The sequence below is a fragment of the Budorcas taxicolor genome, chromosome 7 (assembly GCF_023091745.1).
Source record: "Budorcas taxicolor isolate Tak-1 chromosome 7, Takin1.1, whole genome shotgun sequence".
In the NCBI taxonomy this organism is placed as follows: Eukaryota; Metazoa; Chordata; class Mammalia; order Artiodactyla; family Bovidae; genus Budorcas; species Budorcas taxicolor.
Genome location: NC_068916.1, coordinates 93,113,250 through 93,126,543, shown reverse-complemented (window position 1 = coordinate 93,126,543; position 13,294 = coordinate 93,113,250). Strand labels below are relative to the sequence as shown.

The window sequence follows — 13,294 nt, the reverse complement described above, 5'->3', positions numbered from 1 at the left end:
AACAGAGAGGTTGAAAATGAATCCATCTCATGTTTCAAACTATTTCAACGTGTCAGCGCGCTGATGAGCAATTTTATATGATGTTTCCATTGAAGAACAGGTATCCTCTCACTATCCGTCCAACACAGGGATATTATGTTTCCTTTCATGCAAATTGGGAGCTGGAAGAGTCCTACAGTAAATAAATACTATAAATAATAAGTAGATGCATTGAGAACCTGTTATTGAAGTTACTGAGTATTTAAAAGAAAAAAAAAAACTAACAAATTACCACGTAACAATCAGCTCTTAGATCTTATGACAAGGCTTTAGCTTCCAAGACAGAAATAACGAGATAGCTAGCCTGTGATTACATGGTACTGTAGCTTCCATATACTTACATGGCCAGTAGTTACAATTTAATTGCAGAGTTAGCGGTGGTTATTTATGCTCAGAAAAAAAATAAATAAATAAAGTGATACTGCTATTCTGTTTACCAAAAATAAGAACCTTCTAAAAACAACACAGATTTTAAGCGGTTTTGATAACTGGAGTGCCCAACATGGTTTCATCCTGTTTACTACACCCCTCTCTCTTCCTCTCCCCATTATTCCAGCTGATTTGTGAAACAGGACTGGTAGGAATGTTTGAAGGGGCGAAGCGATGAGATCTGCCCAACTGGAGGTGGAGGGTGAGATAGAGATCTCAGGGGATCCCATCACCATGTGCAGAGTGTAGTAAAGAAATAGAGAATTTATAAGATATGGAGCAATATTTGCTCATGTATTGTGATAACAAGTGAGCCCTAGGTATATCATTTCCACTTTCTGAACTGTCAGGTTGAGAGAGCCAAAGAGTTCAGTATCTCTCTGATGAGGTGCTGGTCAGATGGCACAGTGGGTGTTCAAATTACATGTTTAAAATCAAGCTTTTAGCATACTTGACATCTGCTCAATTTTAGCAACTTGTGTTTTCTAATAGTCAGAGAATAAAGAATTGTCTGTTCAAAGATAATATTGAGTGGCTTATATAATAAAGCCCAGCTGCTTGTTTCCTGATATATAATCTAAATAAAAGTTCACATCTGTTTGTATTATAGCGGGTCTACAAAAATAACAGATGTTTACTAGCAGAATACTTTTGAAATGACAACAAATAGGGAAACAGGTCAGAAAAATAAATGAATCACATTTAATTTAATGAAAGCCCGTGCATACATAGAAACTATACACATTTTGAAGAAAATTGTGAGACAGATGACCAGTTTGGAATGTTTTTAAGTGAACATGAAATTTATATTTTTAAAAGTCTTAAAAATAAGGATCTTTCACTTTTAGGGGAAGAAATAGGTGTGCCTAAAGTTTTTTTTATTTTCTCATTTATTGCTCAAAGGTGGCTGTTAAGGAGACTAGTTTTTATATTTTGAAAAATATGAGAAATCATGTTGGCCATGTTATTGTGGGTACCCACTCACTGACATGGGGAAAGTATAAATCATTCAGACCAGCCATGATATCAGCTGGGTTGGTTTTGCTTTACTTAACATATAACACAGAAAGTAATAAAGAAAATAAAATATTAAAATTCCTTTCTTAGCCGAGGAAATTTTGTAAAGTATTCTTTATCACAGAACACACAACAAAGAAAATATAAGAAACTATGATTTGCAACTTCTGCATTAATATTTTTTTAAACAGTTTTGATGTACATCTAGTCAGAAAATCAGAAGTGGTTGAAGTCCCCACCAGTTTGAACTTGACTCTTCGACATTTTGGTATCCAAGTTTTCCACCCAACAAGAACATTCTACTCATAAACTCCATTTGAAGGTCAATAGATAATAACTATAGATTATTATTATTACAGTGACTACAAAAGACTTTAGTAATCAAAGAAATTACCAGAAGAATAATATGTAAGGAATATATACATAAGAAACTATCAAATTTAGGTATAGGAGAACGTAAGTTCAGTTCAGTCACTCAGTTTCACTCTTTGCGACCCCATGGACTGCAGCACACCAGGCCTCCCTGTCCATCACCAACTCCTGGAGTTTAGTCAAACTCATGTCCATTGAGTCACCCAACCATCTCATTCTCTTTCATCCCTTTCTCCTGCCTTCAGTCTTCCCCAGCATCAAGGTCTTTTCCAGTGAGTCAGTTCTTCACATCAGGTGGCCAAAGTATTGGAGTTTCAGCTTCAACATCAGTCCTTCCAATGATATTCAGGTTTAGGATGGTCTGGTTAGTCTCCCCTTGGACTCTCAAGAGCCTTCTCCAACACCACAATTCAAAAGCATCAATTCTTCAGTTCTCAGCTTTCTTTATAGTCCAACCCTCATATCCATACATGACTACTAGAAAAATCATAGCTTTGACTACAGAGATCTTTTGTTGGTAAAGTAATGCCTCTGCTTTTTAATATGCTGTCTAGGTTGATCATAACTTTTCTTTCGAGGAGCAAGTGTCTTTTAATTTCATGGCTATAGTCACCATCTGCAGTGATTTTGGAGCCCCAGGAAATCAAGTCTGTCATTGTTTCCACTGTTTCCCCATCTATTTGCCATGAAGTGATGGGACCAGATGCCATGATCTTAGTTTTCTGAGAACTAAGAACATTGGAATTGTTTAAAATGATGTTTGTTTGAGAAATATAAGGAGTGTGCAAAATAGAAATTTTAAGTCAAAGAGGATTATTTAAGAAATAAAATAAGTTTTTTTCATTTAACTTTTGATATAGTAACATAATCAGGATAGTTTTGGAAGAACACATTCTTCAAACTTCAAACAATCTGTTTCAAGTAATCTTTTAATCTGGTCTGAAGAAAATGAGGAAATTCCTAGCACACCTCCCTGAGAGCCTGTTAACTAGTTACTGGTTGTAATTCACTTGAGGTGACCTTCTCATTTCTGCCTGTTTCCCCTTAGCTTTGGCTGCTGTTGGGTCTCACTCTGTGGTCAGGGAAAATTTGACACAGAAAAGAGGTCTGTTGAGAGGTAGATAGGAATGAGAACCTGGCCCTTTGGAAGTATAAAGTACTGTAAAAAATACTAAGAAATGATGATACCATCTGCCTGGGCTTTACAAAATTTTGCAAAATCAGACGATTTTAGGATGTGTTTCTAGTACTGTTGTTGAAACTCCACGGATGAAATAGCCTAATATAATCATCTTTGGTGACTCCCACTTTGTTTTCATGCATGTTGATAAATACACACTCTGCAAGCTTATGTTTGCTCCTGTCATTTCATTGTAATGTGAAATCTAAACCATTTTTAAGATGATCTCAATGATGTTAATAAGCCCAGAAGAATATACATGCTTAATTTAAATGATTACTCTTTAATTTTAGAGGAATCAGCCCACTATCTTAGACTATGCAAGACTTTGTTTAGCAGCTACAAAGATGATCATTTTAAAGTAAATTTTAAACTCCAGACCACGAGTAGGTAAATCAAGGCTACCCTAGGTTAAATGCTCGTGGTCTGGATTTGCACTAGAATATCTGGTCTAGTAATTGAAGTAAAACATATGTTCGTTTGTCAGTAAGAATGTTTTACATCTTGTCAAAAATCTTTCTTGGTCATCAAGTGTGTCAAACTCTCCAGCTATTTCCTTTCAGCCTGAACTAATTAAGTTCATAGGAAGCAAACTGACATTTGGTAAGATGCGATCCTCTTGTTTAACGTGTGGTGGTTTTGCCAGGGGGAAAGATGCTCCTTCTCACTCCAGATGTGGCATTATTTCTTCTGGGCGCTTCGTCACGATCTCTGGACCATCCTGCCCCCTAAATTAGCCCAGGAGATACTAGCAGAAGTGCTGGAGAAGTCTTTGAGTCTCCTGGCCTCCAGATATGCCCAGGCCCATCCCAGTTATAAGAGAACCCTACAGATAAGGTAATTGAAGTTGTGAAAACCATTACTTTTCAAGAAAATGTTTGTCAGGTGTATAAAGCAGAATGTGCTTCTGAATCTCATGATGTAACTCCTTGTATATTTAATATATTTCTAACATCTGAAAGGAAATCATATTCAATTCTCCTGATATACTTAAGTGCAAATGTGGAACTTGAATCAAAATAGCTATGTTCTTTTTTCTCCTTAAAATTGTATGTAAAACCCACTTTTTTTCTAAAAAGTGAGTCAAGTTGTATTACAATCAAGGACATAGATATCCAAAGGTTAATAAATAAGATAAAGAGAGAAAATTAAAGTCCTGAAATGGAGAGGAAAGCTGCGGTGCTATGATGAAGTAATTTGAGATTCCAGGCAACCAGGGAATTTTACTTTCGGGCTTTTTTTTTTTAAATGCCTTTAAATATTGTAGTTCATCTTCATTAAGGAAACTCTTTTGTCTAGTCATTTTTCTCTTAATATATTCTAATTACTTCTTAACTCTTTTCCTTTTCTTTTTATTATATATTACTGAAAAATAGTTCAACAAAATGTGAAATCACAGAAAATGAGGAGCAGCAGTGATGAAGTCTTAAAGACTGAATTATAGGCCAATTCTAAAGGAAATCAATCCTAAAGGAAACCAATCCTGAATATTCATTGGAAGGACTGATGCTGAAGCTGAAACTCCAATACTTGAGCACCCTGATGCGAAGAGCTGACTCATTGGAAAAGACCCTGATGCTGGGAAAGACTGAAAGCGGGAGGAGAAGGGGATGACAGAGGATGAGATGGTTGGATGGCATGACTGACTCATGGACATGCGTTTGAGCCAGCTCCAGGAGTTGGTGATGGACAGGGAGGCCTGGCATGCTGCAGTCCATGGGGTTGCAAAGAGTCGGACACAACCAACTGACTGAACTGAACTGAACAGGCCAATTCTATGGGTTGTCTAGGCAATGAATATTACAAAAATGTGCGTACATGCCAGCAATGGTCTATACAAAGTGAAGCCTTTTGTTTTTATAAACATTCTGACTAATGTAATTGAGACCTGCCTTTTAGGTATAAAAATTTTTTTTTCAGATATGTTAGGAACAGCCTAAAGACATCAGAAGCTTTATTATTTTTTTCAGTAGGAATTATTTTCTGATCAAGCATGCAGCATGTGAGGGCATTTAGGTCTTGCTACAGTGTTTCATAAATACGGTATTTTTGAACAAGCTGTTTTGAATTACTGACCAAGCATTAAAAAAAAACCAAAACATTGGATTCTGAAGAAGAGATGGAAAATTCCTTTTGAAAGCAAAGGATACTTTCATTCTTTTCCGTATGTAGCTTACATCACTTTTGATTGTGAGGTGGCAAGTCATTATGAGATACTTATGAAATCAGATTTACTATTAGCTCATGAAAGAGGTAGTATATTTAATTAATTAACTGTACTATAGAGACTTTTGGCTTCTATTTTCTGGGTACATAAAAATGTCTTGCAAAGCTAGAGTTATCTTTCCTAGTTTTTATAAATTACATATTTTTATTTGAATGATTAATTCTAAAATATCCATTTTGTAGAAATCAGATTTCACAAGCGTGTGTTTGTTTGTGTCTGGGTGTGTGTATATATATATATATATCTTGGGTTTGTAATTCTTTAATTAGCAATTAGAGTGAGTGGATGCAAACTACAATTAAACCTTCCTAAGGGTGATTCTGGATGCTCTTAGAATTCTAGCTTCCAACTGTCATATAACAAAAACCGTGCTATATATATATTGTTCAGTTACTCAGTCGTGTCCAACTCTTTGCGACCCCATGGACAGCAGCAAGCCAGGCTCCCCTGTCTGCCACCATCTCCCAGAGCTTGCTCAAGCTCATGTTCATTGAGTTGGTGATGCCATCCAACCATCTCATCCTCTGTCGTCCTCTTCTCTTGCCTTCGATCTTTCCCAGCATCAGGGTTTTTTTCCAGTGATTCAGCTCTTCACATCAGGTGGCCAAAATATCAGAGATTAAGCTTCAGTATCAGTCCTTCCAATGAATATTCAAGGTTGATTTCCTTTAGGATTGACTGGTTTGAATATATATATATATATGCAAGGAAAATATTTATTTGATATTAATATTTTAATGTATATTAATTGATATTAATATAAATTAATATTATTTGCATATACATGTAAGGAGAACAAGTATTAAATTTGTGGCAAATATTTGTGACAAATTTATTTAATATTGCAAAGTTCTGAAACTATAAGCTTTTTCATTTGTGCTGCTGGTGCCTTTTTTTTTCACCTCCCACATGCTGGGAGAACGTATTGCTCAATCTTGTACCTTTCTTTTGATACCTTGTACTTGGATGAGAAGATTGTTCTACTATCAAATTTTTACCTATCATATGTATGCGGATAATAGAGAACTTTCTTTTAACCTGACTTTTCTTTTGCTGAATTTAATTTCAAAGAAATGCTCTTGAGATTCTTGAGGATCTTAATAATGCAAAACAGACTGTTTTTCCTTTTTTAAAAAAAGCACTTCTGCAGCACTTCACTGCTATAGACGTCACCATCTCTAAAGATAACGAATGGTATTGTGCTCAGCCGTGTCCGACTCTTCGCAACCCTGTTGCTTGTCAGACTCCTCCTTCCGTGGGATTTTCCAAACAAGAATACTAGAGTGGGTTGCCTTTTCCTCCTCCAGGGGATCTTCCTGACCCAGGGATTGAACTCGCATCTCCTGTCTCCTGCATTGAAGGCAGTTTCTTTACCTGCTGAGGCATCAGGGAAGCCCAATGCATGATATTACGGGTCAGCTAACACTTGGCAACTCAAAAGCTATCTTTGATGCTTTGTCTGGTTTTGATCTCTGAATCTCTGACATCTAAGCAAATATTTCTATTCTTACATATGTTTAATATAATAGATATAAATGATAGTGTGCATACCAAGAAGAGAAAACAATTTTAACGTGATTTTCTTCTTTTTCTTTCCAACAGACTTGATGTCACAACAATTTTAATTTGCACTGAGAACATGTTATGGTCAGTTTGCACATCTGTACAGAAGCTTTTGAATCCTCATGCATATGTAGATGATAAAATTTTTAAAATTCATACCCACTGTAATAATCTCTTCACAACATTAGTTATTTTGACTTCACCATTAACAGAATTACACCAGTAAGTATCAAATGTGTTTTCTTTTTAGCTACTATGTTATATAAAATAATGTAATTTCATGCTGCTTACTGAATTGTGTGAAGTAGCAAGCAGAAATTTATTGAAGCGCAGTTCTGATATTGTGAATGAACCATTTTACAAAACTAACTCTAACCAACAGGGGTTTCTTCATTCCCGAAGTTATTTGATCCTAATAATGTGGTATTTCTCTGTTGATTGATCCTATTCAGTTGATAAGGCTCTAATACAAGCAGGGATGTTTTGAGCATCATTATTTGAGTTGTTTAAATTCTCAAATTTTATTCATGGATTGATTTGTCTATGAAAAAAATAAATCATATCCCAATGGCTTTATGCTCCTCTTAAAAATATCTTTTAATTTGATATAAATGATTTTCTCTAATAAAAAAGATTTTTTAAATGATTATAAAATGCTCTCTAGTCTGGAAGAGACATAATGTTTCCAGTTACTCTGCCATAGATTTGCATTTTTAGTATTGGACTTTAGTGACTGGGCTAGTAATGGCAAGTGGAAATGGGAGTAAGTAATGATTTTTTAAATGTTGAAATATTTGCTTAGCTAAACAAATAAGATTCAAGGAAATAAAAAAAATTTGAACTGCTTTTCTAGTTAATTTCATTCAAATTTGTAATATGATAAAAGAAGTTAGAGTAAATCTTATAATGAAACATTAATATACTTTTGTTTAAACCCTCCTCCAAAGTAGTCAGTTTATCTTAAAAGATTAAATATTGCATATTCTTAGTTTCTTGGATAGTAAAAATTATACAGACTTGTATTTCTTAAGATAAATTTGACAAAGTATTTGTTTCTGTACCATCCTGGTAAAAGCAATATATAAATCTTGATTTTCGGTAAATTTTGTGTTAGAAATTCTAAGAGTAATTAACAAGTTTTTTCAAAATTTCCCTGTAATTTTCACCCACTCTTGAACTTTCAACAGACCCATTATTTACAGATTGCTGCTTCTGGCAACATTTCCGTTGAGATCTAATTTTAGAAATGGAGAATTCTTTCAGAAAAGGAAAGAAATAATGAGATAAGTTGCCATAAATTTGGGATTATATGCATAATGGTGCATAATCACAAAAAGCTCAAGTTCTGAAGCCCATAATAAATCCTAATAAACTAAACTGATTTACCATAGATGAAAAAATTACTATGCTCTTAGTTCAATGGGTCATTTCATCTAAGGGGAAGGCCCTGTGAAAATCAGGAACAAAGTTGACAAATTTCATGGATTGGTCATGGTGAGCAATATTGAATTTCACGGTCTGTCACAGATGAATAGAAAAATTTTAACCCCCCAATGCATTTGTAAAGCAAATAAATTATTATCAAAGGTTGCATATTTTAATAATAATAATAATGTAACATACATTCATTATTGTTAACCTGTGGCCTTTTGATACATTTTTAAACAACTCTACAAGTACTCAGATCTTTGTGATTTGTGCATTAGATATTGCACTGTAACCTCATTCAACAAATTTAAATTGCTAATTTAAACCAGAATTGCAGAACATTTTATACCAAGCGCTGCCTCTGTTTTTTTTTTTAATATAAAACATAGACAGTGGTTTTGCTTTAAAGCATGAATAAAAGTCTATATATACTTTCATTTTTTATGATTTCTCAGATCATAAAAATTTTCAGATTTTATCCATTCATGTTGGTATAAAATTTTATTTGCTTTCCTAGAGTATAAATCTAATTTTTAAAATATATTTTGCTTTCTATTGACAAAGGAAATCTACAGGGCAACATGCTCCACACCTAACAGGAAAAAAAAAATGTGTATGTTGCAAGAACTCTATTGATTTATTTAGCTTCTTTTCACAGCCAGGATATGTAGTTGTCATATTGTTAGCATTTCGAGAAAAAAATTGTATATCTATCTCACATTTAAAAATTAGGCTGTATGCTTTGAGGAATTGGTTAAAAGTAGCAATCAGATGTTGATAGCATTGAATTTTTATAAACTATGCCTGACATTTGTCACTCTATGTGATATGCCTTTCTTGAAGGTGACTGCTTTTATTCCAAGTAGTTCTGACAGATAAACTGAATGTATTTTCCTCTCTGAGCTTAGCATAGGACTACTAAATCCCAGGGCAGAAATATGATTTTTAAATCTTTTCAGAAAGAATGAAATGTGTTTGCAAAAACGTGTGTCCTTTTTTAACTCTTCTTTGTAGATTTCTGTTAGAATGTTGTAAAAGGAGTACTTTAGGTTTGTCCTCCAGGGAAAGAGACCTGCTGAAACATAAAATATTCACCGTGTATTTTCCAAAATGCTTATCACTTGTGGTTATGCTTATCTTCTTTCATAAAGACAGTCACGCTGCACTTTCAGACATGTATTCAATGCACATTCACACACATACGCAAATAGTGGTTTCATGTATTACATTTGCTTGTGCAGAATGTTAGTTTTAGTTTCTATCTAGCAAATTAAAGTTAATTTTTAGAATTTTGGGTAAATACAATTTAGTGTCAATTCATTAAATACTGTTGCCTCCTTAGGCCCTATGATTAAGCACCGGGATTAAACACAGGTGTCTCATCAGGGAGCAAGCTGAAATATTCACCCTCAAGTATTATAGGAAAGTCTGATAAAATTTTTAATGTTAAAATTGAACATTATATATATTTCAAAATGTTTTGATTCGTCCTATAAAAATTAGAAGTGGAAACTTTTTGAAAGTTGATTGTCTCCAATGTTACCGCATTTAATAACATGGGAGAATGAATTTCAGTGCAGGTACCAACATGCCAGGCAAAGGCTGGGTCATCAGAAATAGGCCAGAATCTTGATCACTGGGCCAGGGAACGGCAGACCTATCTTTGGGTTCACTTGATGTTATTCACATGACCTTTGAGCCACTAAATTCCAAGGTATTTCAGTGCTCGTTCTGTAGTTTGGTTTCAAACTGGTGCTGGATGTTTTAAGGTTAGCTTGTTTATTTCTTGAGTTATTTGAAATTACTTCACTGTCCCTAATGAAACAGAACATGTTGGTCTAAAACTTTTTCTTTCATACCTCAAGAATGTCTGGTGCACTGGAGACAGGTGTTCCTCAAAATGGTAAGCAGAGGGGATGCTCATGTACAGTGTTGAGCATCATATGGTCATAAACACAGTAACTTTACTCTTAGGCATATACACAAAAGAAATGCAAACATATGCCCATGCAAAGATTTGCACACAGGAGTTCATAGCAGCATTTTTCATAGTAGTACAAAGTGGAAAGAACCCAAGTATCTATCAGCTGGTAAATATATAAACAGTATGTGGCATATCCATACAGTAGCATATCATTCAGCCACTAAAAAGAAATGGAATACTGACAGATGCTACAACAGGGACGAACCTCAAAACCTGCATGCTAAGTGAAAAAAAGCCATACACACAAAGTACATATAGTGTGACTCAACTTTTTAGAAACTTCCAGCATAATCAAATCCATAGAGACAGAAAGTCGCGCTTCCCTGGTGGCTCAGGGAAGAATCTGCCTGCAGTGTGGGAAACCTGGGTTTGATCCCTGGGTTGGGAAGATCCCCTGGAGAAGGGAAAGGCTACCCACTCCAGTATTCTGGTCTAGAGAATTCCATGGACTGTACAGTACATGCCATCACAGAGTCGGACACGACTATCATAGAGACAAAAAGTAGATTAGCAGTTGTCAGGGGCGGGAGAGGAGGGGAGGATGAGTTTATTTTGAACCTAATGAAAATGGTATAAAATTGCTGCTAAGTCACTTCAGTCGTGTCTGACTCTGTGCGACCTCATAGACAGCAGCCCACCAGGCTCCCCTGTCCCTGGGATTCTCCAGGCAAGAACACTGGAGTGGGTTGCCATTTCCTTCTCCAATGCATGAAAGTGAAAAGTGAAAGTGAAGTCGCTCAGTCGTGTCCGACTCTCAGCGACCCCATGGACTGCAGCCTCCAGGCTCCTCCATCCATGGGATTTTCCAGGCAAGAGTACTGGAGTGGGGTGCCATTGCCTTCTCTGGTATAAAATTAGATAGTGGTAAAAGTTGCATAACTGTGAATATAGTAGAAATTATTTAGTTGTATACTTAAAATGAGCAAATATTGTGGTATGTGAATTATATATCTCAATAAAGTTGTTAAAAATGAAGGTGGACTAGACGGAAATAGAAACAAAAATATGTAAAATGTATTTTTAAAGAAGTATCTGGCAGAATGCAAAGGATCCAGTAAACAAAGTTAAGTCTCTGAGCCATTTTGTTTAGATTAAATGGCTCCCTTTGTTCTCTTCCATCTAAACATTATTTTTGAGGGAAATGTCTATTAAAAAAAAAAACAAAAAACTAAAATCAAATCGCTTTATGTGTGGTCTTAAAAGAGTGAAACACTGGTAAACAGCAAGTCATTGGTTTTGAGGAAGGCTGGTACCCTGAATCTCCAAGTAGCTGGTTCTTGCCTGGTACTCTAGGATCAAGTCTTGTTCTGTTTCTTCACCATATGGCCTGTTCTCAATCTACCGCTTCGCTCTATACCACCCAAGACTGATTTCACAGATGGCCCCTGTAATTCACCCTCCTTTTCACTAAGCAAAGTCTGACAGTATCTTCTGTTTATTCACTCCTTTTTTTAGAAAAACAAACAAACAAACAAACACAGTATTTACTCTGTAGGAAGATCCCCTGGAGAAGGGAATAGCAGCCCACTCCAGTATTCTTGGGGCTTCCTTGGCAGCTCAGATGGTAAAGAATCTGCCTGTAATGCAGGAGACTCAGGTTCAGGCCCTGAGTTGGGAAGATCCCCTGGAGGAGGGAACAGCTACCCATTCCGATATCCTGCCTGGAGTCCATGGACAGAGGAGCCTGATGGGCTACAGTCCATGGGGTCTCAAAGAGTCAGACACAACTGAGCAACTAACACTTTCTTTAGACCAAACATTATAGCAGTCATTTTCTAACTTCAGGTCATCATTTTCTAACCTCAAAGACATATTTTCTATCTTGAGAAACACAAGCCAGGGGCAGGAGAAATGTAGGAAGCCTTATTGTACTCCGAGTATCTTACCTTGCTTTCTTTCACTTAATGACAAGGGGCTAGTAGCCCTGCTTTATGAAAGCAAAGCAGTGACTTCAAACTATGTTTAAATGGTGAAGTAGATTGAATTTGGTTAACGCTACATGGGCTTCCCTTGTGGCTCAGCTGGTAAAGAATCTGCCTGCAATGCAGTAGCTGCTGCTGCTGCTAAGTCACTTCAGTTGTTTCTGGCTCTGTGCGACCCCATAGATGGCAGCCCACCAGGCTCCCCCGTCCCTGGGATTCTCCAGGCAAGAACACTGGAGTGGGTTGCCATTTCCTTCTCCAATACATGCAAGTGAAAAGTGAAAGGGAAGTCGCTCAGTCGTGTCCGACTCTCAGCGACCCCGTGGACTGCAGCCTCCAGGCTCCTCCGTCCATGGGGTTTTCCAGGCAAGAGTGCTGGAGTGGGGTGCCGTTGCCTTCTCCGGCAATGCGGTAGACCTGGTTTCAATTCCTGGGTTGGAAAGATCCCCCTGGACAAGGGAAAGGCTACCCACTCCAGTATTCTGGCCTGGAGAACTCCATGTTGTATAGTCCATGGGTTCGCAAAGAGTCAGACATGACTAAGTGACTTTCACTCATTCACCCATATATTCATGGTTAGTCAACTATGGTTTCAGGGGCATCAGAAGGACTCATAGATCCTCAGTTATCTCAGGTGTTCCAGTGTTATCTCAATAGTTAACTCTCAAGCTAATTAATTCTCCTTCTTCTGAAATGTGGTCTTCTCTTGTTATTTTTATTTATGGAGTACCTCCAATGGTAGCCACTGATGATACCAGACATTTGACCTGAAGCCTGTGCCCCTGTGGAACTTGCATCCTTGGACTTCCTCAATTCCATCCTGGAGATTTATTTCAATAGCATCATATCATGAGACTCAGCCACCTGGGAGGGCAGTCAAAAGCAGTGTGGCACAAGAGAAGCATAAAACCCAGCTAACTCTTTTTAGCGTATCAGTTTATCCCACTTTTGATATGCATTGAATTTATTTTATTCTAGCAGCAACTGGCTACAGAAGCCTAAGGAGTCAGTGTTGTTAATGAGAAAATGAAAGAAGGCAACATGTGTAGATTAGGAAACCAAAGAGACAGAATCTGGTATAGTGTGCTCAAGAGGGGTGGTGTGATCAACCTAGAGCCAGTATGATGTTAACG

General features: G+C 36.6%; 1 protein-coding gene across 1 annotated transcript in view; it reads left to right on the top strand.

Moving 5' to 3' along the window:
- The window catches only part of KIAA0825 (KIAA0825 ortholog), a 395,975-nt gene that overhangs the window by 103,242 nt on the left and 279,439 nt on the right, over nucleotides 1-13,294 (top strand). Inside the window, exons 10-11 of the mRNA XM_052644057.1 lie at nucleotides 3,684-3,874; nucleotides 6,867-7,049. Of these exons, the coding sequence (XP_052500017.1) occupies nucleotides 3,684-3,874; nucleotides 6,867-7,049 (374 nt within the window). The remainder of the gene's footprint in view (nucleotides 1-3,683; nucleotides 3,875-6,866; nucleotides 7,050-13,294) is intronic.